This window comes from Oncorhynchus mykiss, chromosome 2, assembly GCF_057628025.1.
Source record: "Oncorhynchus mykiss isolate SJ-2025 chromosome 2, ASM5762802v1, whole genome shotgun sequence".
Classification (NCBI taxonomy): domain Eukaryota; kingdom Metazoa; phylum Chordata; class Actinopteri; order Salmoniformes; family Salmonidae; genus Oncorhynchus; species Oncorhynchus mykiss.
In genome coordinates this window covers 53275339-53302741 of record NC_143023.1, presented here as the reverse complement: position 1 = coordinate 53302741, position 27403 = coordinate 53275339, and the positions used below count along the sequence as shown (strand labels likewise).

General features: G+C 42.4%; 1 protein-coding gene across 2 annotated transcripts in view; it reads right to left on the bottom strand.

Annotated features, from left to right (window-relative positions):
- The window catches only part of ptpn9a (protein tyrosine phosphatase non-receptor type 9a), a 44359-nt gene that overhangs the window by 7778 nt on the left and 9178 nt on the right, over positions 1–27403 (bottom strand). For both annotated transcript variants that reach the window (XM_021564770.3, XM_021564780.3), the window contains exons 2-8: positions 21145–21288; positions 15760–15849; positions 6087–6211; positions 3874–3979; positions 3620–3730; positions 1877–2193; positions 1381–1468 (exon numbers count right to left, since the gene is read on the bottom strand). In XM_021564770.3, coding sequence (XP_021420445.2) covers positions 1381–1468; positions 1877–2193; positions 3620–3730; positions 3874–3979; positions 6087–6211; positions 15760–15849; positions 21145–21288 — 981 coding nt within the window. The remainder of the gene's footprint in view (positions 1–1380; positions 1469–1876; positions 2194–3619; positions 3731–3873; positions 3980–6086; positions 6212–15759; positions 15850–21144; positions 21289–27403) is intronic.

Genomic DNA, 27403 nt, shown 5'->3' with positions numbered 1-27403 from the left:
TTGGTCAATAACAAAAGTATCTCAATACTTTGTTATATACCCTTTGTTGGCAATGACAGAGGTCAAACGTTTTCTGTAAGTCTTCACAAGGTTTTCACACACTGTTGCTGGTATTTTGGCCCATTCCTCCATGCAGATCTCCTCTAGAGCAGTGATGTTTTGGGGCTGTTGCTGGGAAACACGGACTTTCAACTCCCTCCAAAGATTTTCTATGGAGTTGAGATCTGGAGACTGGCTAGGCCACTCCAGGACCTTGAAATGCTTCTTACGAAGCCACTCCTTCGTTGCCCGGGCGGTGTGTTTGGGATCATTATCATGCTGAAAGACCCAGCCACATTTAATCTTCAATGCCCTTGCTGATGGAAGGAGGTTCACTCAATCTCACGATACATGGCCCCATTCATTCTTTCCTTTACACAGATCAGTCGTCCTGGTCCCTTTGCAGAAAAACAGCCCCAACGCATGATGTTTCCACCCCCATGCTTCACAGTAGGTATGGTGTTCTTTGGATGCAACTCAGCATTCTTTGTCCTCCAAACACGACGAGTTGAGTTTTTACCAAAAAGTTATATTTTGGTTTCATCTGACCATATGACATTCTCCCAATCTTCTTCTGGATCATCCAAATGCTCTCTAGCAAACTTCAGACGGGCCTGGACATGTACTGGCTTAAGCAGGGGGACACGTCTGGCACTGCAGGATTTGAGTCCCTGGCGACGTAGTGTGTTACTGATGGTAGGCTTTGTTACTTTGGTCCCAGCTCTCTGCAGGTCATTCACTAGGTCCCCCCCGTGTGGTTCTGGGATTTTTGCTCACCGTTCTTGTGATCATTTTGACCCCACGGGGTGAGATCTTGCGTGGAGCCCCAGATCGAGGGAGATTATCAGCTGCTCCCACAGCTGATTTCTTCAAACCAAGCTGCCTACCTATTGCAGATTCCGTCTTCCCAGTCTGGATTTTTTTCTCATTTTGTCTGTCATAGTTGAAGTGTACCTATGATGAAAATTACAGGCCTCTCTCATCTTTTTAATTGGGAGAACTTGCACAATTGGTGGCTGACTAAATACTTTTTTGCCCCACTGTATGTAAATGAGATCTGTATTTCATTTTCAATAAATGTGCAAACATTTCAAAAAATATATTTTCACTTAGTCATTATGGGGTATTGTGTGTAGATGGACAATTTCTTTATTTAATATATTTTGAATTCAGGCTGTAACAAAATGTGGAATAAGTCAAGGGGTATGATGAATACTTAGTGAAGGCACTGTATGCACGATGCACAGGTGGTTCCTAGAAAGTGTTACTGATATCTCTTGTATTATGATTCTGTAAACTTTAACTACATTTAACGTCATTTAACTTTTGAGAAGTACACACCTCGTTTCTTCTGGTTTTCAGGTGAACTCTTGTTTGGTCAAGACACAGGACATCCCCATAGCGATTCCTCTCCTGGTTGTATGCAGTACTGGAGAGATTGACAGACACAAAATCAACCAATGGTGATTTATGAATATCAGAAAACAATACATCAAGTTCCTACTGGTGCAAAGTTTTGCCACCCAGTTTGACACTTTACTTCTTTCCATGGAAGTTTAATTGATAAACCTACAGTCTCCTCTCCTTTGTAACCCAGTGAGGGTTCAGGGGCCTCAAAGAATCAGAGTAGGAGTGCTGGTATATGATCAGTTTTGCCTTAGATCATAAAGAATACAATTACACGGACAGGAGAGATTTATCCTAGATCAGCGCCTACTCAGACGCTTTGTGAATATTGGCCCGGAACTCTAGGCTTCTCCCCGTCCAGCTCAAAAGCCTGGAAATGTAGACAGACCCAAAGCTAAACCTTTATAAGTGCTTCTATCCATCTACTCACAGGGCACAATGGAATGTCCCAGGTGGTTGCTCCTTGCGGATTTCCTCATACTCCAGGTGGATGCCTGAGCGCTGGAGCCTGCCCAGGTGGGCCATGAACTCAGGCAGACGCATGGCCTCAGGCCCAGGGTTGTGGACCGACGAGTCCTCCAGGGGGATGCCAACCAGCTCATCCACGGGGTCCACACGGCCGTTCTGCCCAGCCAGAAGCTGCTGGTTCCAGCCGTGGGCATCCAGGGGCAGCAGCCCCCCCAGGTGCTCAGGGAGACAGTCCCGTGGGAGGTGCTGGCAGAGGTCAGACATTCTGACCATCTGGACCTGGGAGAGGAGAGGGGAAGGATGTAGGAAAGAGTGAGGGCTTCACCTACCACAGTCAAATAACTTCCTTGCGCCGTTTCAAAACACACTCACGTCATTACAACTGGACCACATTTCAATACAAGTCTGGAATCCTTTTTTAGGACATCCTGATTTGTAAGCTGTAGGTTTCAGCCTTTAGGATGTTCAATGGATTCTGTACAATAGAGGATTAGGTTGATTTCATTCCCATTCAATGCATCATGGGGCAAGACATCAGATTGAAAATGTGACTCGATTAAAAAAAAAAAAGAAAAAAAAAAGTTGATAAATAAAACCAGGGTTTCAAAAACTAATTTCTGGGGCCTCCCCTGGGTGCACATTTTGTGGGGGAGGGGCAGGACTGAGTTTGGGAAACTGTGTGCTTTTAATTTATGCTCCCATGACCCGTTCAATAAATGGATTCCAGTTCTGATGTTGCATATTAAAGCCATTCTACAAATGTCATCTCAATGAAAAATGTGATTGTGGTGATAACACCAAGCACCCAATCTCATGACCTCCTCCAGTTCATCAAAAGATGCAGGTTAAAGTTAAAACGAGATCAATGACTGACTCAAGTTGTCTTTCTAGTTCTGGTGAGGCAAATCAAATCACTCTACTGCCTTTCTTAACTAATCTGCTTTAAGAGATACAGCATGTACTGTATCTATAAGAGGCACGCAAAAGATTTGTCATACAGTTTAGTGAAATGGCACTGTTTTCCAAATAGAGGGCACTACTTTTGACTAGGGTCCATTGGGCTCTGATCAAAAGTAGTGCACTATATAGGGTGTAGGGTGCCATTTTGGACGCTGCAGTGGTGATTCCAGATACCAAACATTGGCATTCCCTGAGGGGAGTGACTTCCTGTGTAGAGGTCACAGTGGAGACACCTTGCATCCATCAATCATGACAGCTGAGGAAGTGCCTTGTGTACCAATTACATGCAGGGGTGGACAGTGGGTTCACCTTCCATCGTCAGGTTTTATACACTGGAAGGGATCTTAACGATCATCCCCAGGTCCCAGGAGTGTTTATCTGCTCCTTACTAGGAGATGTTCCTAAACTACGGCAGGGAGTGAAAGGGGTTACTGGTGTAATGTCTTGAGACACAGGGGCCATGCGTCGCTCTACACTGTGAGGCTAAGCCTATGATAGTGCACCATGCCAGAACATCTCAATCATGCTGCATCTGAAAAACCACTGTTTTAAATGGAAACTGATGGCACAGCTTGCATGATGCTAGCAACACCAGGGTTGTCTGATTCCTGCATTGGCCAGATATACTTAGGAAGTAGATTTAGAACAGTCACTGTCACACATTCTTGATAGTTAAAGTTGGACTTAGTGCTCGTTTCTGAAGATATGATTCTGCCCATAGTGAGAATAATACCACTGCACTCACCCTCTCCCTGAGTTTCTCCTTAAGCAGCAGGCTCAGCAGGTTGTAGGGCACGCGGAACCAGACAGGGGCACCCACTATCAACACTTTCTTCAGCCTGGCAGGGAACGCCCCCTGGTGGAGAGCAGAGCTGCAATTTTGGAACAGTTTTGCAATCCTGGCCACTTTTTCATAAACATACATTTTCTGTCAACATTTTATCCTGGTGAACAGTTATTGATACACTACTACAATATGCTGGCTCAGTACTTTCTAACCTTGAGTAAGTTGAGGATCTTCTTGCTCAGGTCCAGCTCAAAGTTGGTGTAGTTGGAGCCCGCCATGTCGTAAATGAACACCAGGCCGTTTCTTTGAGTTTCAAAGCTGGAGGGAAAGAGAGAGTGTGCAAAGCTGTCATCAAGGCAAAGGGTGGCTACTTGAAGAATCTCAAATATATTGGTTTAACACTTTTTGGTTAACACATATGGAATCATGTATTTGATAGTTTTGATGTCTTCACTATTATTCTACAATGTAGAAAATAGTAAAAAAAAGTAATAAAAACCCTTGAGTAGGTGTCCAAACTTTTGACTGGTACTGTATGATGGTAATACCTTAATACATTATAAGCAGATTTATAATTCTGTGTGCTATGCATAATGTACTATAATGAATGCCATTGATGCACATAATTAGTGGTGTAAAAAAAAATATATGCGCCTGCCAGGTCACACACCAACATGTCTCATATTTGGTACAATTTGTCAGTTTTTTTTTTACCCAATGGTCTTGATTATCAATGAAAGGGAATTGATCATGTCATTTAAGCTGGAGTCTCATCCACATAACTGAACAGATAATACTGGTCCTCCGTAGCTTAGTTGGTAGAACATGGCGCTTGGAACACCATGATAGTGGGTGAGATTCCCAGGACCACCAATGCGTGAAAACATGTCTTTGGATAAAAGTGTCTGCTATATATATATATATATATATATATATATATATATATATATATATATATATATATATATATATATATATATATATATATATATATATATATATATATATATATATATAAAATATAATATAATATATACACACAAAAAAATAAAGTGAACACTAAAATAACACATCCTAGATCTGAATGAATGAAATATTCTTATTAAATACTTTTTTCTTTACATAGTTGAATGTGCTGACAACAAAAATCACAAAAATTATCAATGAAAATCAAATGTATCAACCCATGGAGGTCTGGATTTGGAGTCACACTCAAAATTAAAGTGGAAAACCACACTACAGGCTGATCCAACTTTGATGTAATGTCCTTAAAACAAGTCAAAGAGGCTCAGTAGTGTGTGTGGCCTCCACGTGCCTGTATGATCCCCTACAACGCCTGGGCATGCTCCTGATGAGGTGGCGGATGGTCTCCTGAGGGATCTCCTCCCAGACCTGGACTAAAGCATCCGCCAACTCCTGGACAGTCTGGTGAAACGTGGCGTTGGTGGATGGAGCAAGACATCTTGTCCCAGATGTTCTCAATTGGATTCAGGTCTGGGGAACGGGCGGGCCAGTCCATAGCATCAATACCTTCCTCTTGCAGGAACTGCTGACACACTCCAGCCACATGAGGTCTAGCATTGTCTTGCATTAGGAGGAACCCAGGAGGAACAAAGGGGCCAACCGCACCAGCATATGGTCTCACAAGGGGTCTGAGGATCTCATCTCGGTACCTAATGGCAGTCAGGCTACTTCTGGCGAGCACAGAGGGCTGTGCGGCCCCCCACACCATGACTGACCCACTGCCAAACCGGTCATGCTGGAGGATGTTGCAGGCAGCAGAACGTTCTCCACGGCGTCTCCAGACTCTGTCACGTGCTCAGTGTGAACCTGCTTTCATCTGTGAAGAGCACAGGAGGTCATTTTGCAGGGCTCTGGCAGTGCTCCTCTTTGCACAAAGGCCAAGGTAGCGGTCCTGCTGCTGGGTTGTTGCCCTCCTACGGCCTCCTCCACGTCTCCTGATGTACTGGCCTGTCTCCTGGTAGCGCCTCCATGCTCTGGACACGACGCTGACACACAGCAAACCTTCTTGCTACAGCTCGCATTGATGTTCCATCCTGGATGAGCTGCACTACCTGAGCCACTTGTGTGGGTTGTAGACTCAGTCTCATGCTACCACTAGAGTGAAAGCACCGCCAGCATTCAAAAGTGACCAAAACATCAGCCAGGAAGCATAGGAACTGAGAAGTGGTCTGTGGTCCCCACCTGCAGAACCACTCCTTTATTGGGGGTGTCTTGCTAAATGCCTATAATTTCCACCTGTTGTCTATTCCATTTGCACAACAGCATGTGAAAATTGTCAATCAGTGTTGCTTCCTAAGTGGACAGTTTGATTTCACAGAAGTGTGATTGACTTGGAGTTAGTGTGTTGTTTAAGTGTTCTCTTTATTTTTTTGAGCAGTGTATATAAAATCTCTGTTCTCACCTCTCCACAGCCTGGTCCAGGAGGTAGAAAAGAGCTTGCAGGACAACATGGTTGCCTGTCTTGTTGGGGTGGTGGAGTTTGGCCGTGTACAAGGCTATGGAGGCACCTGATGGGTCTCGCACACTCTGGTAGAACAGAACAGACAGGGGTCAAAGTAAGGAGCGATTAGGGTGTGCATCTTAGCTGCACTGTGGGGCACAGATGCCAACATCCTAATATTCAAATAAGATTCTATACAGTACCTTAGTTGAGCAAAGGAAGATAATAAGCAGCACATCACAAACCAGAAGTCTTTTAAAACCGTGTTAAAAAGTGACCGCAAATGTAATTTAGTATTAACGTCAATTTTTTTCTGTTGATCTAAACACACAGGGAATTGTAAGTGGTATTCTGACAGAGGTGCATAAAGTTGACAGTAGAAGTACATACAGGACAAGTTGCACACTGGATCCAACATGCAATCATCAAATACATGGGGCAGAGCAGCAGCGTGCAGGTCCAAGTATCTAAGATGGGGTCTGGGTTCAGGTTGACCACAAGGTGGCAGAGTAGACATGACCATGAGAAGCAATGAGAGCTTTGGCCACGTGGAAGCACCTGGGTTCACAGTCAGATTTAAAATGGGCGCCGCCTCATCTCTGAAGGAGTGACTTGTATGAAACAACCAGTCTGGAATGGGACATTGCACTTAACCGGAAACAATTGTTAAAACAAGGGTCCCATTCATTTAAAACAAGTTCACAGGTTACTGGAGTATCAATGAAAATACATTGTTCTTGCACTTTGCGCAACTGTGTGACCTATTCAAAATGACAGAATTTTAACTGAATAGTCTAGTCTGAACCGCAACAGTGAAGAGCATACAATACATTGGCACAATTTACACTCACCCCAACATCCAAAAAGCAGATTGAGTGACTATTTTGACAAATGTATGTACCCCTTTATCAGGGCCCACATTCATAAAGTGTCTTCGAGTGAGAGTGCTGAATAAGATGTTTGACATTTTAGATTAGAATGAATAAGATTATGGGGAAGACATGATCCTAGATCAGCACTCCTCCTAGGCGCATAATGAATACAGGCCCCGGACATTCCTGTTATTTGAGGGCAAAATAGTCTTACGACTAAAAATACCTGACAGGATACAGACAGAGGGCCAGTGCTGAAGTGGTGGAAGTGTTCTTTCTGTGAGGAAGGAGGTGGTCTCAAATTGATGCAGCAGACTGGCAGTGGCGTGACAATGGGAAGGGAGGGGGAAGAGAAGAGGGATCGGTGACAATCAGCTGTCATAGCTCTAGCCCTGCTGACTGACTCAGATTTCCAGGCAAGGAGGGCAGGGAGAGAGGGAGGGACCCTTCACTACCACACTTGATCCCAGTCCAAGACAAACTACATGGAAGGACCCTGACTTCTCTATTTGAACTATTGAGTTATGAACCCATTGCAACAGTCTTCTAAAGACTACCAACATGATATCTTACACACACCACCCCCCCCCCCCCACCCCCCACCACAACATTCTTGCTGAAACTCTACGCAGCTCACCATTAACATTCACAATTCTGAATTACTATAAAATACCATTTTGAATTCAACATCCAATTTATATTACTAGTAGTACTACTACAACTAGCAGCCTTTTACACTCATACCCGTATATGGGTTGAAAATGTCAAATTTGCACACTGATAAGTGCCTAAATTGAAACCAGTGGCTGTACAGTAACATGATCTCAGGGACTCTGTCACAGCTCTGTAAGGATTTTGACAGCTGTTCTGACTTAGACCACCACACGCGACTAGAAGTTTCCCCCATCCTCCCACTAATTTGGCAGCTTTTGCACATTTTTTCATTGCTTGAGTGAGGGAAATGCTGTAACTTACAAGGACTACGTGTTTTGAAAGATGAGACATTGATGATTATAACACCACATTGATGTCATACAAGCAAGCCAAACACCCATGAGTCCAAATGTGCACCTCACATTTCCATGTCATAAAACTATTGTAATATACACTGAGTGTAAATTACATTAAGGACACCAGCTGACCAGGTGAAAGCTATGATCCCTTATTGAAGTAACTTGTTAAAACATTCTGGCTCTGGCTTAGAATACATGGATAACTACAAATACCTAGGTGTCTGGCTAGACTGTAAACTCTCCTTTCAGACTCACATTAAGCATCTCCAATCAAATTAAATCTAGAATCCGCTTCCTATTTTGCAACAAAGCTTCCTTCACTCATGCGGCCAAACATAACCTTGTAAAACTGACCATCCTACAGATCCTTGACTTTGGCGACGTCATCTATAAAATAGCCTCCAACACAAACTGGATGTAGTCTATCACAGTGCCATCTGTTTTGCCACCAAAGCCCCATACACTACTCACCACTGCGACCTATACGCTCTCGTTGGCTGGCCCTCGCTTCATACTCGTCGCCAAACACACTGGCTACAGGTTATCTACAAGTCTCTGCTAGGTAAAGCCCCGCCCTATCTCGTAGCACGCGCTCCAGCAGGTATATCTCACTGGTCACCCCCAAAGCCAATTCCTCCTTCGGTCGCCTTTCCTTCCAGTTCTAGAGAAGCTAGAGATTCCCATCTCCCTCACTAGCTTTAATAACCAGCTGTCAGAGCAGCTCACAGATAGCTGGGCTGTATACAGGTGCAGTGATCTACCTCATCCCCATATGGTATTTTTTCATGTATTCTGCACCACAGTATCTCTACATGCACAGCCATCTTTTGCACATTACCATTCCAGTGTTTAATTGCCATATTGTAATTACTTCGCCACCATGGCCTATTGATTGACGTAACTCCCTTATTTGACCTAATTTGCAATTACTGTATATAGACTTTGTTTTCTACTGTATTATTGACTATGTTTTTTTCATTCCATGTGTAACTAACTCTGTGTTGTTGGTGTATGTGTCGAACTGCTATGCTTTATCCTGGCCAGGTCGCAGTTGCAAATGAGAACTTGTTCAACTAGCTTACCTAGTATTAAATAAAGGTGAAATAATTTTTTGGGAAGAAATCCACTTCAAATCAGTGTAGATGAATAGGGGATACAGGTTAAAGGATTTTTAAGTGAATGGGCAAGACAATATTTAAGCGCCTTTGAACAGAGTATGGTAGTAGGTGCCAGGTGCACTGTTGTGTCAAGAACTGCAATGCTGCTGGGTTAACAAAGAAACAAGTCCGACTATATGCTTCAATTTAGAGTTATTTATGCAACTTTAGTTGCGATACAAACGTTTGGCTATACGTTTTGATTTTTAATACATTTTACGGCTGCATGATGTGACTAATGATAATTAGGGGGGAAAAAAAGCATGAAAGGCACGAGCTCCGATTTGTTTGTTTTGTGCAGGCTGAATACACTTCAGTCTCTCCTTCACAATTTGACAAGCACTTAATATTCTAACCAGGCCTTATATTTCCCAGTGGCATCCTCCTTGTGTGGCTGTAAAGCCCCCTAAACAAATCCATCACTTTTGCAACCCAAAGTGTATTGTGCTCTTGGGCTGAATATAATCATTAGAATTCCCTTCTCCCGGCTACCATACGCCGAAGCACCTCTCACTCAAAAGGCTCTCTCAGATATCTCAATTAAGTGATGGGGTCCTTCTCACAGGCATCTCAGCGAAGTAGTATACTACAAGTGAAGACCGACATGTCGGGGACGCAACTGCGCAAATCCCTCATCGAATTTGGAGGCGCATATTTAAGATGATAGAACTGTCCACGTGTTGCCTACTTTGTTAGGCCTACTCATTTTGTTGGCAGACAAACACCTACGTCAACCTACTATCCCCATAGTTCTAAAGTTAAAACCTATTCTATTGGTCAACCTCTCCTTCTGTGCTATAAATAAATATTCCAAACATACTCTGGGACATTTGTGGGATGTGAGATCCCAAATTAATACAAACACTCCCATCAAAAAACTGTTTAAGAGCAAATGAGGCTGACAACAGATCAGAACCATTTAGCTTAAAAAAAAATGTTGATAAATTATTAGGCTATTTCTTCACATAAGTGAAGCAATGCACACTGCAGTAGGCTAGGGAGAAAACTTCTCAAAAGTGACTGCAAATGGAATAAAGAATGTAACGCTTTATTTTAAAATGTGCAATTATGGTGAAAATTCTTAACCAAACTTGAAACTCACATGCCACCTAGGCTCTACAATGGTTGTAAAGCGGATTAAACGTAAAGTTATTTGGCCATTTTAGTTGTGATACAAAAACATAAAGGCCTATGGGCTAGGCTACATGAGGTGAGCGACTATGATTTTTTTTAAATAGTCACAGAAAAAGGCATACACTGTTTCTTGCCTTACTGCACATCCTTCACAAGTGAAAATGCAGTTGAAATGGTAAGTTTATATACACTCAGGTTGGAGTCATTAAAACTTGTTTTTCAACCACCACAAATTTCTTGTTAACAAACTATAGTTTTGGCAGGTCGGTTAGGACATCTACTTTGTGCATGACAAGTAATTTTTCCAATAATTGTTTACAGACAGATTATTTCACTGTATCACAATTCCAGTGGGTCAGAAGTTTACATACACTAAGTTGTCTGTGCCTTTAAACAGCTTGGAAAATTCCAGAAAATGCCATGGCTTTGACATACTTTGAGTTGATTGGAGGTGTACCTGTGGATGTATTTCAAGGCCTACCTTCAAACTCAGTACCTCTTTTCTTGACATCATGGGAAAATAAAAATAAATCAGCCAAGACCTCAGAAAAAAAGATATAGACATCCACAAGTCTGGTTCATCCTTGGGAGCAATTTCCAAACACCTGAAGGTACCATGTTCATCTGTACAAACAATAGTACGCAAGTATAAATACCATAGGACCAAGCAGCCGACATACTGCTCAGGAAGGAGACGCGTTCTGTCTCCTAGAGATGAACGTACTTTGGTGCGAAAAGGGAAAACCAATCCCAGAACAGCAAAGGACCTTGTGAAGATGCTGGAGGAAACGGGTACCATAGTATCTATATCCACAGTAAAACTAGTTATATATATATATATATATATATATATATATCGACAGAACCTGGAAAGGCCGCTGAGCAAGGCAGAAGCCACTGCTCCAAAACCGCCATAAAAAAAGTCAGACTACGATATGCAGCTGCATATGGGGACAAAGATAGTACTTTTTGGAGAAATGTCCTCTGGTCTGATGAAACAAAATTAGAATCGTTTGGCCATAATGACAATCGTTATGTTCGGAGGAAAAAGGGGGACGCTTGCAAGCTGAAGAACACCATCCCAACCGTGAAGCACGGGTGTGGCAGCATCATGTTGTGGGGGTGCTTTGCTGCAGGAGGCACTCACTTCACAAAATAGATGGCATCATGAGGCAGGAAAATAAGGGGGATATATTGAAGCAACATCTGAAGACAGTCAGGAAGTTAAAGCTGGATTGGAAATGGGTCTTCCAAATGGACAATGACCCCAAACATACTTCCAAAGTTCTGGCAAAATGGCTTAAGGACAACAAATTCAAGGTATTGAAGTGGCCATCACAAAGCACCGACCTCAATCCTATAGAACATTTGTGGGCAAAACTTAAGGTGTGTGCGAGCAAGGAGGCCTACAAACCTGACTCAGTTACACCAGCTCTGTCACGAGGAATGGGCCAACATTCACACAACTTATTGTGGGAAGCTTGTGGAAGGCTACCCAAAATGTTTGACCCAAGTTACACAATTAGTATTTGGTAGGATTGCCTTTAAATTGTTTATGTAAACTTCTGACCCACTGGGAATGTGATGAAAGAAATAAAAGCTGAAATAAATCACTCTACTATTATTCTGAAATTTCACATTCTTAAAATAAAGTGTCCTAAAACCGGGAATTTTTACTAGGATTAAACGTCAGGAATTGTGAAAAACTGAGTTTAAATGCACTTGGCTAAGGTGTATGTAAACTTCAACTGTACATAAGTTCAAGAGTAAAAATGTGCTTAACAATACACATACGTTGCATGGACTAATAGTAATAGTGTTTAAAATAGTTTTTTTTATGACTACCGCATATCTACCACAAAGAAGGGAACCTATTGGTAGATGGTTAAAAATAAAATAAAAAACATGGTGAAGTTAATAATTACATTTTGGATGGTGTTTCAGTACACCCAGTCACTAAAGATACAGACGTTCTTCCTAACGCAGTTGCCGGAGAGGAAGGAAATTGCTCAGGGATTTCACCATGAGGACAATGGTGACGTTAAAAAAAAAATGAGAGAAGGAATATAAAAATATTCCAAACATTCATCCTGTCTGCAATAACACACTAAAGTAAAACTGCAAAACATTAACCATGTCCTGAATAAAGTGTCTGGGGCAAATCCAACACAACACTCGGTACCACTCCTCATATTTTCAAGCATAGTTGTGGCTGCATCATAGGTATGCTTGTCATCGTCAAGGATTAGGGAGGTTTCTTTGGATAAAAAGAAACAGATAAGCACATGTAAAATCCTAGAAGAAAAACCTTGTTCAGTCTGCTTTCCAATAGATACTGGGAGACAAATTCACCTTTCAGCTGGACAATAACATAACACACACTGGAGTTGCTTACCAAGACGACATTGAAAGTTCCTGAGTTACCCAATTACAGTTGACTTAAAAATCATCTTAAATCTATGGCAAGACTTGAAAATGTCTGTCTAGCAATGATCAACAACCAAATTGACAAAGCTTAAAGAATGTTAAAATATTGTACAATTCAGGTATGTAAAGCTATTAGACTCACAGCTGTAATTGATTCTAACATGGATTGTCTCAGGGGGTTGAATTCTTATCTAATCAAGATACTTTTGGTCATGTAGTGTATGTGGACACCTGCTCCTCAAACATCTCATTCCATAAATCATGGGCATTAATATGGTCCCTACTTTGCTTCTATAACAGCCTCCACGCTTCTGGGAAGGCTTACCACTAGATGTTGGAACATTGCTGCCGAGACTTGCTTCCATTCAGCCACAAGAGCATTAGGGAGGTTGGGCATTGATTTTTGGCGATTAGGCCTGGCTTGCAGTCGGCATTCCAATTCATCCCAAAGGTGTAAGTTAGTGTTGAGGTCAGGGTTCTGCACGCCAGTCAATATTTTACACACCGATCGACAAACCATTTCTGTTTGGACCCCACTTTGTGCACGGGAGCATTGTCATGCTGAAACAGGAAAGGGCCTTCCCCAAATTGTTGCCACAAAGTTGGAAGCACAGTATCATCTAGCACGTCATTGTATGCTGTAGCGTTCATTTCCCTTCACTGGAACAAGGGGACTAGCCCAAACCATATCACAGCCCTAGACCATTATTGCTCCTCCACCAAACTTTACATTTGGCACTAAGCAGTCGGGCAGGTAGCTTTCTCCTGACATCTACCAAACCCAGATTAGTCCATCAGACTGGACTGCCAGATGGTGAAGCGTGATTCATCACTCCAGAGACTCCAATCGTGGAGAACGTTACACCACTCCAGTTGACGCTTGGCATAGTGATCTTAGGCTTGTGTGCGGCTGCTCGGCCATGGAAACCCATTTCATGAAGCTCCTGACAAACAGTTGTGCCGACGTTGCTTCCAGGGGCAGTTTGAAACTTGGTAGTGAGTGTTGCAACCGAGGACAGACTATTTTTATACGCTACAGCACTCGGCGGTCTTGTTCTGTGAGCTTGTGTGGCCTACCACTTCTCGGCTGAGCCGTTGTTGCCCCTATACGTTTCCACTTCACAATAACAGCACTCAGTTAACCAGTGCAGCAATTTGACGAACTGACTTGTTGGAATGGTGGCATCCTATGACGGTGCCACTTTGAAAGTCACGGAGCGCTTCAGTAAAGCCAAGCTACTGCAAATGTTTGTCTATGGAGATTGCATGGCTGTGTTCTCAAATTGTATACACCTGTCAGCAACAGGTGTGGCTGAAGTCAACCAAATCCACTAATTTGAAGGGATGTCGGGATGTCCATATACTTTTGTATATATAGTGTATATTAGTGTTACACAAATCGAAAAAACAACATTTAATCCCACTTTGTAACACCAAAATGTGGAGAAAGTGAAGGGGTGTACATCATTTCTGAAGTCACTCCAGGATAAAGTGACCAGACGACAGGATAGTCAGTAAACAGTAGCAACAGCATATGTGATGAGTCTGTCAATGCAGATAGTAGCTATTGGTTAGCTATTTAACTATTTAGTAGTCTTATGGCTTGTGGGTAGAAGCTTTTCAGGAAACAAAAAAACCTTAGTTGAAGACTGAGTCATAAAAGTGCATTGAAATGACTTAGGAACTGTACACACTGGAGGTGTGTGGCTACTTGGAAGCACCAGTTAGTTATACCTCGCACTCAAACCCTTTTTTTTGTCTTGTTGCACCTACCCCAAATGTTCCAAGCATATTACCATACTACTGAATGTATCCAGAGTAATTTTAACAAATGCAGCAAAAATGTAAAATGCACATTAAATCAACAGTGTCCCTTTAGTCTAAGAATTTCCCATAATCTCTAAACGGTTCCCTTTTAATTACTACCATGGATAATGCATATCCCCCCCCCCCCAGAAATCTCAAAGCTGTAAAAGAAAAAAAAGTTCAAGAGCATTTCCTCTGCCGGTCTCCCCATCCTGACGAGAGCTTCCTCCTAATGGGGAGTGAGTGACAGGAAGGGAAACAACATCTACTAGCTGCTCCATAGACAGAGGATATCAAATTTAATGTCTAGTCCTGGAGTTGTTATAGTGTTCATCTTTTTCAGCATCTGGGCTATGTTCAGTAGGCATGATGCAGGAGAAAACGCACAGGGTTGCCAAAGCTGGCATAACCAATTGTGTGTGCCAAGAGTGTAACAGGGATGTGTGCTTATTCCTCTCCTGTACTCCCTGTTCACCCACGACTGTGTGGCCACGCACAACTCCATCAATGGGCCTGCAGTGGAACGCGTTGAGAGCTTCAAGTTCATCGGTGTCCAAATCACTAAGAACTTAATGGACACAGTCGTGAAGAAGCCACGACAGCGCATCTTCCCACCCAGGAGGTTGAAAAGGCTTGGCATGGGCTCTCAAAATCCTCAAAAAGTTGTACAGCTGTACCATTGAGAGCACCTTGACTGGCTGCATCACTACTTGGTATGACAATAGCACTGTCCTCGATCGCATGGCGCTACAGAGGGTGGTGCGGAAAGTTAGGCGGTGTAAAAGGAAGGCCTGGAAAATCATTTAAAAAAGACTCCAACCACAAGTCGGACACAAACAAGCACCTGAACAGCTTTGATCCCCATGCCATAAGACCACTAAATAGCGAACAAAATATCGGAGTTGACCTTTATATTTTCTTATTTTTCATGCACACTCACAGGGCCCAACACACAGCTGCCACTCTGTTATTAATAATATATCCTGATGCCTAGTCACCTTACCCCTATCAATCCAGTATCCCTGCACATTGTAAATATGGTACTGGAACTGACCCTGTATGTAGTATGCTTAATTTGTGTTCTTATTTTTTAGATCTTGGGTGTTTGTTCTACCTTGTCATTTTTAGTATTAAATTATTGATTACTGCATTTTTGGGGTTAGAGCTTGTAAGAAAGGCATTTAACTGTACATGTGACATTAAAACTTGAAACTATTAGACTCACCAGCACAGTGAACTTTCCACTGAGCAGTTCTGAGCGCAGAGGTTCCTCCTGGGGCTGTAGTTTGACAATGCCCTCTTTCAGACGGGTCTCCTAGAAACATGAGAAAGAGTTAAAAAGGGAACATCAGGCCTGTGAGGCCTACAGTACAACATCCATCCACTACACAGGTGTTCGGGTTGCAATGTGTGCATGCTTTTTGTTCCAGTCCAGCACTAAACACACTTGATTCAAATCCACCTACATCTTCAATGTAGGCCGCTACTATTAGTCCAATCAGGTGTGTTTGTGCCGAGCCAGAGCAAAAGTCTGCTTCTGTTCCAGCCCAGCACAACGAATTCAAATGATAAGCTAATCAGTCTTCAATTAAGACCTTGATTTGTTGAATTGGGTGTGTTGGTGCTAGGCAGGAGCAAAAGACTGGAGGATGCAAACAGAACTCCATTCCTCATCCCAGACAGTGTCTCAGAACTCTTCAGTGACTGGCCTTTCCTTAATCTGTACTGATCAAAGGCTGGAAGGATGAAGGCAATGATATGGATAACGCCTACCAGCGAGTGTGCTTTCACTCGTCATGTGATTACAAGGAAGTTTAGATGAAAGGAAAGAGAAAGGAAAATAAACCATTTGACAGATGAGCTTCAGGATGTGTTGCTTCAGTGCTAGGATGTGTCATATTACAGAGATACCGTGATATAGAAGCAGATAAGCTATAAATACCCGTGGGAAGCTGTGAATGAAACCTTGCAGGCTACACTACAATAACAGTTCCAAAGAACTACCTGCCCGAGTGACTAGAGCGCCTTTACCTTGTCTCCCGTTTTGCTCCACGCGGATCAAGAGGCTTCAATGGACTACCGTGGAAAACAATTGGATACCCATGGACAAAGGACTATGACGTATTACATAACATGCTTACAGTTATAGGAGGAGTCACCATAGAATTAATATGTGGGACAATATACTAGTGGCCCTACGGGGCAAAGTAGCATTCGATATTTAGTGAGAGTGCACACAAAGCACACTACCAGTGAGTACAAATGGGAGAAATGTATTTTCTTCAAATTGTTGTGGCCACCTTTTTGTCCAGTTTAATTAACAATTTCATGTATTAGAGCCTTGAATTTGTCCTCTGGTGTGACATAATGCTAATATAAAAAGGCTTAATGATTCTCAAATTGACAAGAAAATGTTTTGATTTCTTGGAAATTCCACATTACTGATTGGAATTGTTTTTAAACAATAATTGAATTGTATAATGACAGTAACCAAGTGTCTCCCCATTACATTTAGAGTAAAATTCACAGTAATTTCACAACCTTTAGTTTACTTGTATATTATGATGTTTCCTGCAGCGATTTTTTTACTTTTACTGTTGAAAAGCAATATTCCAAGTACAAATACAGTAAAGTTCACACACTCAAGGGTAAAAAAAATATGTTTTGTGCAAAATACTGTTTTTTAGACAACTGCAAACTTCAAGGAGTAGGGCATTCAAGGAGTGGTTTCAATGGAAAATGAGTGAAGTCATCAGCCCCCCCTTGCTTGAGGAACAATAGAGGTGCAATAGACTAGCCAGAACCGCTTCAAAGCACCTTGGCTTAGATTCTACAAGTATCTGGAACTTTCAGAGGAATGTGACACCAATCCTCCACAAGAAATACCATAATTTGGTGTTTTGTTGATGGAAAACTCTGTTAAAAGGCACCTCTCCAGTGTTCAATTGGGTTGAGATCTGGCGACAGACTGCCATGGCATATGATTTACATTGTTTTCATGCTTATCAAACCATTGAATGACCACTCGTGCCCTGTGGATGAGGGCATTGTCATCCTATGGGGCCATAGACATGGCCTGCCCAGCATTTTTAGACATGACCCTAAGCATGATGGGATGTTAATTGGGGCGGCAGGTATCCTAGTGGTTAGAGTGTTGGACTTGTAACCGAAAAGGTTGCAAAATCAAATCCCCGAGCTGACAAGGTAAAAATCTGTCGTTCTGCCCCTGAACAAGGCAGTTAACCCACTGTTCCTAGGCCGTCATTGAAAATTAGAATTTGTTCTCAACTGACTTGCCTAGTTAAATAAAAAGGTAGAACCACACCTGTGTGGAACCACCGACTTTCAATATATACTTTGTTTCCCTCATTTACGCAAGTGTTTCCATTATTTGGCAGGTCACCAGGTCACCATTTGAACCAAATGAAGTTATTTGCCTTTATGGACCACAAAAAAAAAGACAAAAAGGGGTGTCACATCAACAAGCCAAATACAGCTCAACCTCAAACACTTTCATTCAAGCAGAGGTAAAACATGGGCATTTCAAACACCTTTCACACAAACTTATTCATACGAGGCAAGATTATTCAGTCCTTAATTGTTATTATTAGTATTTTTTATTTTTTTTTAATCAACCACCACTAAAAGAAACCTCTGATTAAGTGACTTAATGCAAGCAGCTAAATCTAGCCACATCTTGCTGCTATTCAGGAAATTAGAAGGAGAACAAGACATTTGGGAACTTTCCATTTTCTGTGGTGGATTGGAATGGACAAGTCCCATTTTGTGTTCAACAGTTAGAGCCATTTGTCCACAAAAGTGACTAAACACAGCCCCGTCCAAATGGAGGATTAATTAAAGGTCAACTGCCCCTTAGAACCAACTTCTCTGGTTTTAACCTATATGGCATCGATATGAGTCAAACAAATGAGTGTCCAAAATTTACTACAAACTGTAAATAGGATCATTTTTGGTCATTAAGTCAGGTCTCATCCAAAACCGAGTTGAGAGTTTGTCACGATTTACTGGAGAGATGGGTATGGATTACTTACATGCCCACTTTTGCCAAATTTCTAAGTGCTCTGGAGCAGGTTTCTGTCAAGGATCTCTGTACTTTGCTCCGTTCATCCTTCCCTCAATCCTGACTAGTTTCCTAGTCCTCCCTAACCAAAGCCCTTCTACCCCGAATGCTTAGTTTGGCTGGGCAGACAGCTCTAGGAAGAGTATTGGTTGTTCCAAACGTCTTCCATTTAAGAATGGAGGCCACTGTTCTTGGGGACCATCAATGCTGCAGACATTTTATGATACTCTTCTCCAGATCTGTGCCTCGACACAATCCTGTCTATGCGCTCCACAGACAATTTCGTCGACCTCGTGGCTTGGTTTTTGCTCTGATATGCATGGTCAACTGTGTGACCTCAGACAGGTGTGTGCCTTTCCAAAATCATGTCCAATCAATTGAATCTACTACAGGTGGAATCCAAATCAAGTTGTAGAAATATCTCATGGATTTTTTTTTTTTTTTAACCCGTTTTCACTTTGTCATTATGGGGTATTGTGTGTAGATTGCTGAGGATTTACATTTTTTTTTAAATCAATTTTAGAATAAGGCTCTAACAAAATGTTGAAAAAGGTCAAGGGATCCGAGTACTTTCCGAAGGCACTGTATAGCTTTACTACTAGGGATGCACAAAATAATCGGTACGCATACTTTGAGTGCACTGTATATGCAAATTAGCCCATAACGCCACCTATACAAAATAGGCCTAGGACTATACATCCTTTAAGCAGGGTTCATACAGACATTGGCAAGTCAAATTCAAGGACTTTCTCAAGCACTTAATTGAAGGACTTCAGTGTTATACAACTGCATAATTTTTATAAAATGGTACATTAGGGCCTAATATACAGCAGAATCCCCCTCCCCCAAAAAACCATGTAGCGTAAAAAAGAAAAAAAAGTAGGCCATTACCACTAAGCATTTATATTCAAATTATGATTACATTCTAAAGTACTGTATGTGAGAATAATGTGGACATTGTCTGACTAAAATAGATGGGATGCAAGGAGATTTTTCTGTAGCCTATGTGGCCGACGCAGGCACACAAAGCTATGAACAGCTGAAGCATTAATCTCACCATGTGTCACACCATCGCTGTTTTTATAAAGAGAATGTGACAAAAAACAGGTTCCCCCCCCCCCCTTTTTTTTAATGGAAGACTTTGTTTGGAAACCCAAGTTGAAGCCAACATTTACCACAGCACCCTTCAACTGAAGTGGCAGGAAACAAACGAGTGGACACTTCACTCACAAAAACATTTTTTTTTAAATGAAATCACAGATAATTGTAGGAGAGCAGGACAACTTATAAATTGGCTCCAACAATAACCCGGACTTTTCAAACACCACACTGAGGAGATGTCTGATTGTCAAGGTAGGCAGCCTACTCCAAATTCAAGTAGGCTAATTCAAGCCCCTTGTATTGTTTAAAATTCAGGTCTAACATGGTGTTTTTTATTCATTAGCAGATCATATTGTGAATAAGCCCATTACGCTATGTAAGTTGATAAAATTAATAGAAATAGCATTGGTCGTTGCGCAATAGTCTAACCTACACATTTGCGCACAGTAGACTGTGTCCAATCCGAGGCACAAAACCCATGAACCTTGGGTGCTGTGTGCTCTTCAAACATTTATTTGCACATTGTTATATTACTGGGGCGGCAGGTAGCCTAGTGGTTAGAGCGTTGGTTCAGTAACTGAAAAGTTGCTAGATCGAATCGAGCTGACAAGGTAAAAATATGTCGTTCTGCCCCTGAACAAGGCAGTTAACCCACTGTTCCTAGGCCGTCATTGTAAATGAGAATTTATTCTTAACTGAACACTGCTTCTACAGTATTATGGAAAGTATGGTTTATTCTACATAAAACTGTTACACAGTTTAGAATATGTACATAGGTTCAACAATTGCACTCTTCTCAAATTACTCTGTAGGCTACTGACCGATGCAAAGCTTCCTCAGTAGCCTACATCTCACATCTGCCTGTAGGTCTTGAACTTTACCTGCTCAGCACATGAGTTGAGGCAAACTCATGTCATCCACCTGTCCATAACCTGTAATACATTACATAGATGGAAAGGACTTCGTCACTTACCGGAGACTTTGCTAGTAAAGTGCATATTGTAACACTCAACTTCACTTTTTCATGACACTATATTTACACCCGCTGTAACATATTGCATTATTTTATGGCTGGTTATGACACCTACATAAGTGTCAAAAAATGTTTTCCTTCCGTTTGAAAGTTTGTTTCTTAAATTCTTCAATCATTTAAAAAATAATTCTAATTTTAAATAACTTGTAGAAAATACGTTATAACACTGTCATGACCATCAAACATATAAGCCCAAATGTGTGCACGCCGACATGTACACATAAACACAACCGGAAACATACACCTGCATGTGACCAGAGGAGGTTCTTCCAGAGAGGAAGAGGGGGATGTTCCCCCTCAAATGTAGGAGAAAAATTTTTTTTTAATTAAAATAAATCTTTCTAAAAAGTTTAGTTCAGCAACCACTGGCACGCCCCACCCACACACACACCCACCCTGTAGCTGTGGAAGAGCTCGATGGCCCGGAGCACGTCGAACTTGCGCGCCATGAGGAACTTGACGGCCACTTCCCAGGACAGGGGGGACACTCCATGCTGAGTGGTCCACTTGTTGATTTCCTCCAGAAACTCCTTTGTAGCCTAAAAATACACACAGAGAGAGAGATGGTCACACACAATGTACTCACTCCAGGGAGAAATGAAAGACTAGAATAAGTGAAACTCAAGTTTAACATGATACATCCTATGAGGAAGTGGTACATGTATGACCTTTCTATGACATGAAATGCTATCTCACAGGAGGCTACAGAGGGTAGGACAGCTCATAATAATGTCTGGAATGGCGTAAAGGTAATGGTATAAAACATGGAAACCATTCCATTTATTCCGTTACAGCCATTACCATGAGCCCTTCCTCCTCTTTAAAGTGCCACCATAGGTTTACTTAGGAAGGGGTGTTTGGTGGGGGTGGGGACTTAACTGTGTGTGAAAATAAATAGCATAATTTTAAAAAATTCAAAATATAGGTTCAGTAGCACTTTTTGCTTCCACATTTCTGTACTTCCAACAGTGGTGTATTAATCTAAATCAGAACAACTGGATTCCATAAGGTCTGACTATCAAACCTACCAACACAAGGGACGCGAGTGGCATTGCAAATGTACGGTCCCTTACTAGATGTCCGCGGGTGTTATTAAAGTAGGCCGACGGCCTCAAGTCGTCCCCCAGGGCACGGTTTTCCAGGAAGTCAAACTAAAATGTCAGAGAGACCGATGTTTAAATTCTTTGACATTTTTCTGCTGTACAGGAAAATTCCACCAGATGGCGACTAGCTGCTTATTGCAAATGGTCAAACCATTAAACGTACATGGCCGTTTCTCGTAAAATGGAAAAGACTTCGAACACGAAACTCGTGAGCACAGGTTTGGCCCAATGTACTTTTAGCCCAGAAATAAGATGGCGTCGAGGCCTCAACGCTCTTTGAATGAATGCCCATTTTCTGGGATTAAAGGTTGAAAACGGTAATACAGCACTAATTTGACCGCTTCAAGTCTAAGTACATAAAGCTACGGTGTAAGGAAAAATATAAACATCCATTTATCTATCGTAATTTACTAGAAATCGTACAACGTCCGTTTGGTGATGGTTAAGCAAATGTGTTTTTTCTTCTTCAAAAAAGTTAGATCCAGTTGCGGCGTGTTAAGGCGAATCTGTTAAGGCAGGTTTCGACGCGCTACGTGATTTTCTATACACACAGTCAATGTGGAGTGACACAGTGTGGGGTTTACATACACAGAGCCTGCAATAGTTACCGGTGTTCAAACTATCAAAGAACCGTCAGACCTAGAGATGTGACATTTTATAAACCTGTTCTGGAGCTTCAGTCGGTAGTGCACGGTGAGTTGTGTGGCTCTAAAAAGATTCTCAGGCCGAGGAACACCTTAGTCCATTTGCAATAACTCAATGCATTTTGAACGGTGCGAAAATGACAACACTTAGAAAAGTCCCAGAAATCACAAGACCAGGTGCATTGAAACCGCCTCGACCCAGAGACGGACCCTAAAGTTTGTCCGATAGCTATTTCAGGGATCCTGTTACAACACCCGGAAAAAGTGCATTTTCAGCACTAATTAAGGTCGCTGCTCGGTCTCCGAACTCCGGAGTCGCTAGGCCTACACATAATGTCAGAACTGGACCTGCAGATAACACGTAGTTACGTTCTAAGTTTTTTTATGGTTTTAACAGAAGGCGCTGTGAATTTTGGGACGGCTCTGAAATGTGATAGTTGGCTTCTAAACGAGTTGGACAAAGTGGGTTTGGTGTCAGTATGTATCAGTTTGGTGTCAGAATGATATCTTACTGACTGATGGCCTGATGCCCCACTTGAATGTAGCTCGCTTAGTTTGACTGCAGCGGCCGTGCAAAAGTAGGCCCGGAATGAAGCCTGACCTAAATTTGAGGTGCTTTTGGGTGACAGCAACAGAACCGTTAAGGTTAGAAGCACAATGCAACCACAGGAATGTTGCTAAGGTCCTCCCGATAAGTGTGGAATTAACCCTTAACTTCTCTAGGGTAGGGGGCAGCATTTGGAATTTTGGATGAAAAGCATGCCCAAATTAAACTGCCTTCTACTCAGGACCAGAAGATATGAATAGAATTAGTAGATTTGGATAGAAAACACTAAAGTTTCAAAACTGTTAAAATAATGTCTATGAGTATAACAGAACTGATTTGGCAGGCGAAAACCTGAGAAAAATCCATTCAGGAAGTAGGATTTTTTGTTGTTGTAGTTTTCTATTCAATGCCATTACAGTAGCCATTGCCTTGGTAAATTACCTTTAAATGGCGTCAGACCGAGGCACTGCATCCGTCCTCGTGCTCCTAGACCTTAGTGCTGCTTTTGATACCGTCGATCACCACATTCTTTTGGAGAGATTGGAAACCCAAATTGGTCTACACGGACAAGTTCTGGCCTGGTTTAGATCTTATCTGTCGGAACAGAGATCTTCTGTTTCAATTAATCTTGGTTGTACAGTTGTCTCAGATAAAACTGTGAAGGACCTCAGCGTTACTCTGGACCCTGATCTCTCTTTTGACGAACATATCAAGACTGTTTCAAGGACAGCTTTTTTCCATCTATGTAACATTGCAAAAGTCAGAAACTTTGTCCAAAAATGATGCAGAAAAATTCATCTATTCTTTTGTCACTTCTAGGTTAGACTACTGCAATGCTCTACTTTCCGGCTACCCGGATAAAGCACTAAATAAACTTAAGTTAGTGCTAAACCCGGCTGCTAGAATCCTGACTAGAATCAAAAAACGTGATCATATTACTCCAGTGCTAGCCTCCCTACACTGGCTTCCTGTTAACGCAAGGGCTGATTACAAGGTTTTACTGCTAACCTACAAAGCATTACATGGGCTTGCTCCTACCCATCTTTGCGATTTGGTCCTGCCGTACATACCTACACGTACGCTACGGTCACAAGACGCAGGCCTCCTAATTGTCCCTAGAATTTCTAAGCAAACAGCTGGAGGCAGGGCTTTCTCCTATAGAGCTCAATTTTTATGGAATGGTCTGCCTACCCATGTGAAAGACGCAGACTCGGTCTCAATCTTTAAGTCTTTACTGAAGACTCAGGGGGTCATTTGATTGAGTGTAGTCTGGCCCAGGAGTGTGAAGGTGAACGGAAAGGCTCTGAAGCAACAAACCGCCCTTGCTGTCTCTGCCTGGCCGGTTCCCCACTCTCCACTGGGATTCTCTGCCTCTAACCCTATTACAGGGGCTGAGTCACTGGCTTACTGGTGCTCTTTCATGCCGTCCCTAGGGGGGGTGCGTCACTGACTTGATCTTCCTGTCCGGGTTGGCGCCCCCCCTTGGGTTGTGCCGTGGCGGAGATCTTTGTGGGCTATAGTCGGCCTTGTCTCAGGATGGTAAGTTGGTGGTTGAAGATATCCCTCTAGTGGTGTGGGGGCTGTGCTTTGGCAAAGTGGGTGGGGTTATATCCTTCCTGTTTGGCCCTGTCTGGGGGTGTCATGACCCCTCCCGTCTCAGCCTCCAGTATTTATGCTGCAGTAGTTTGTGTGTCAGGGGGCTAGGGTCAGTTTGTTATATCTGGAGTACTTCTCCTGTCTTATCTGGTGTCCTGTGTGAATATGTGAATGTAGGTATGCTCTCTAATTCTCTTTCTCTCTCTGAGGATCTGAGCCCTAGGACCACCTGGCATGATGACTCCTTGCTGTCCCCAGTCCACCTGGCCGTGCTGCTGCTCCAGTTTCAACTGTTCTGCCTGCGGCTAAGGAACCCCGACCTGTTCACCGGACATGCTACCTGTCCCAGACCTGTTGTTTTCAACTCTCTAGAGACAGCAGGAGCGGTAGAGATACTCCTAATGATCGGCTATGAAAAGCCAACTGACATTTACACCTGAGGTGCTGACTTGTTGCACCCTCGACAACTACTGTGATTATTATTTGACCATGCTGGGAGTTTCCTAGCCACCGTGCTTCTACACCTGCATTGCTTGCTGTTTGGGGTTTTAGGCTGGGTTTCTATACAGCACTGAGTTATCAGCTGATGTAAGAAGGGCTATTTAAATACATTTGATTTGATTCTAGAGCTTAAGTCGGTGAGTTGTGGCTCTAGGTTCTCAGGCTGAGAAAAAGCCTTGTCCATTTGCAATAACTTCAATTAATTTTGAATGTTGTGAAAATGACAACATTTAAAAATGTCCCAAAATCACAAGACTAGGTGCATTGAAACCAGAGCCTTAAGTTTGTCCGATAACTTTCATGGACCCCGTAGCAACGCCCGGAAAAAGCGAATTTTCAGCACTAATTAAGGTCGTTGCTGAACAACCTTAATCGAGCCGAAACTCATGGTCGCCTCAGCTAGGTCTACACAATGTCAGAACAGGACTCGCAGCACGAATATAACCATGTTTTTGAAGGTTTATGGTTTCAACAGAAGGCACTATGAATTTTGGGCCAGCTCTGAAATATGTGAATCCTGGCTATTAAAAGAGTTGGACAAAGTGAGTTTGGTGTCAATATGATATCTTATTGACTGACTTGATGACAGTATAATATATTGGCATTGTACATTTTATATTGCAAATGGACAGTGTACATTTCCAATGTATTTACCATCACCAAATGGACAGGCTGAAATCAACACGAGCGATGGAGACGAGCGATGGACAGGAACCACTATCACTGCTCGGCCATCCCGAGTTCAACGAGCCAGTCAATTGAGCATTTCTACAGTACGTTAGAGCATGTCCAATTCGTGTTGGTAAATGCCCATTGTAAGACATTGCAAATGGACAGCCGTGCACCTGGCAATTGAACGGGTTACCAGGAGCGTATTTTTAATATGGCTCTAAAATGGTTTCAGGGGGGTACTAGGGGTCCATGGCCAGGTAGGGAGCACCCCACACCCAGGTCGAACCAACAGGGGCCAACTTTAAAAAACATTTTAAACAAGGAGAATGTGTGCGCCTAAATTGAAAAGTGTAAGCACACAAAGAAATATGGGGTAATAAAGCTGGAATCTATCAAATTTGTCTAGGCGCAAAATTCCAGGTCACACAGCAAAACATTCAGGCTATATGCAAGTAAAATGGTTGCACTGTAGAGCCCTGTGGATGTAGATTTCACGCACACCCATGTGCGCACACCAAACACAGACGCCTTGGCCACTAAGATGGTTAAGCAAAATGTACTTTAGATACATGAACACTGCCTGGGACTGTCCCCCCCCCTCCCCTCCCTTGTTGATTTACCAATCACATAACTGTGAACAATTCCATTTCAGCACTCTGCTCAGTTATCTAAGCGTTATTTATGAACTACAAGGTTGAGTAGAGATTTGAACCAACAATGTTTTTAAAAGAGAAAAAGTGATGTGCATAAATGTTTTATAGAAGAATGCTATGAAAAATAACATTAGCTATGTGCTATTGGAGCTGACAGGGCAATCGTCAAGGTGGACCATTAACTTCCGGTCCCTCATATCATGCCATCTTTCCCTCTAAACACCAGGCCTGAAGGAGCTAATTCAAAGCTTTAAACTTCCCCATTATCCATTCACTAAAATATTCAAAAGAAACACATTTGGACAAAAAGGGTTTCATAACACTATATATTCATTCTGTTCTGTATTTTCTATGATGTATTGTTTGTATATTGTTGTATTTTACCTTTGTGGGACTATCAGTGTTTTGTTACTTGCAATGGTTTGTTTTTTGAGGACCCAAGGAAGAGTAGCTGCAAATTCTAATGAAGATACTACTGATTTTGTTTATTTGTAAAACCTACAGTAGTGTGAAAAGGCACTAGAGACCCCCATTATATCATGTTTCAACTAGAAAAGAGACCAATCTAACTGTGCACGCCCTCTAGGTCCATCCATGTCCTCCCTAAAGGCTTCCGGACATTCTCTTTGACGAGCCCAGCCAGGCAGCACCAGCAAGCTGTCACAGAAGCCCGAGGGGGGAAATGAAAGCTCAAAGCAAGAGTTCCACTTCTCCAGCCAGTGAGAGGGGGTAGTCAAGTCAGGCTCTTCAAGAATACAAAAAGCTACTGATGAGCAGAGCTAAAAAGGACAGGATGCCACCGTCCTTCTCTTGCAAAGCCCAGGCTTTCAAAGACAAACTGGTGAGTGTCAGGGGCTCCTGCACTATTAAAACAGCTAAAAGCTGAGGAGAAAGCCAACTTAATTGTTGAAAAAAGAAATTGCACCGTGTTGCTGTAT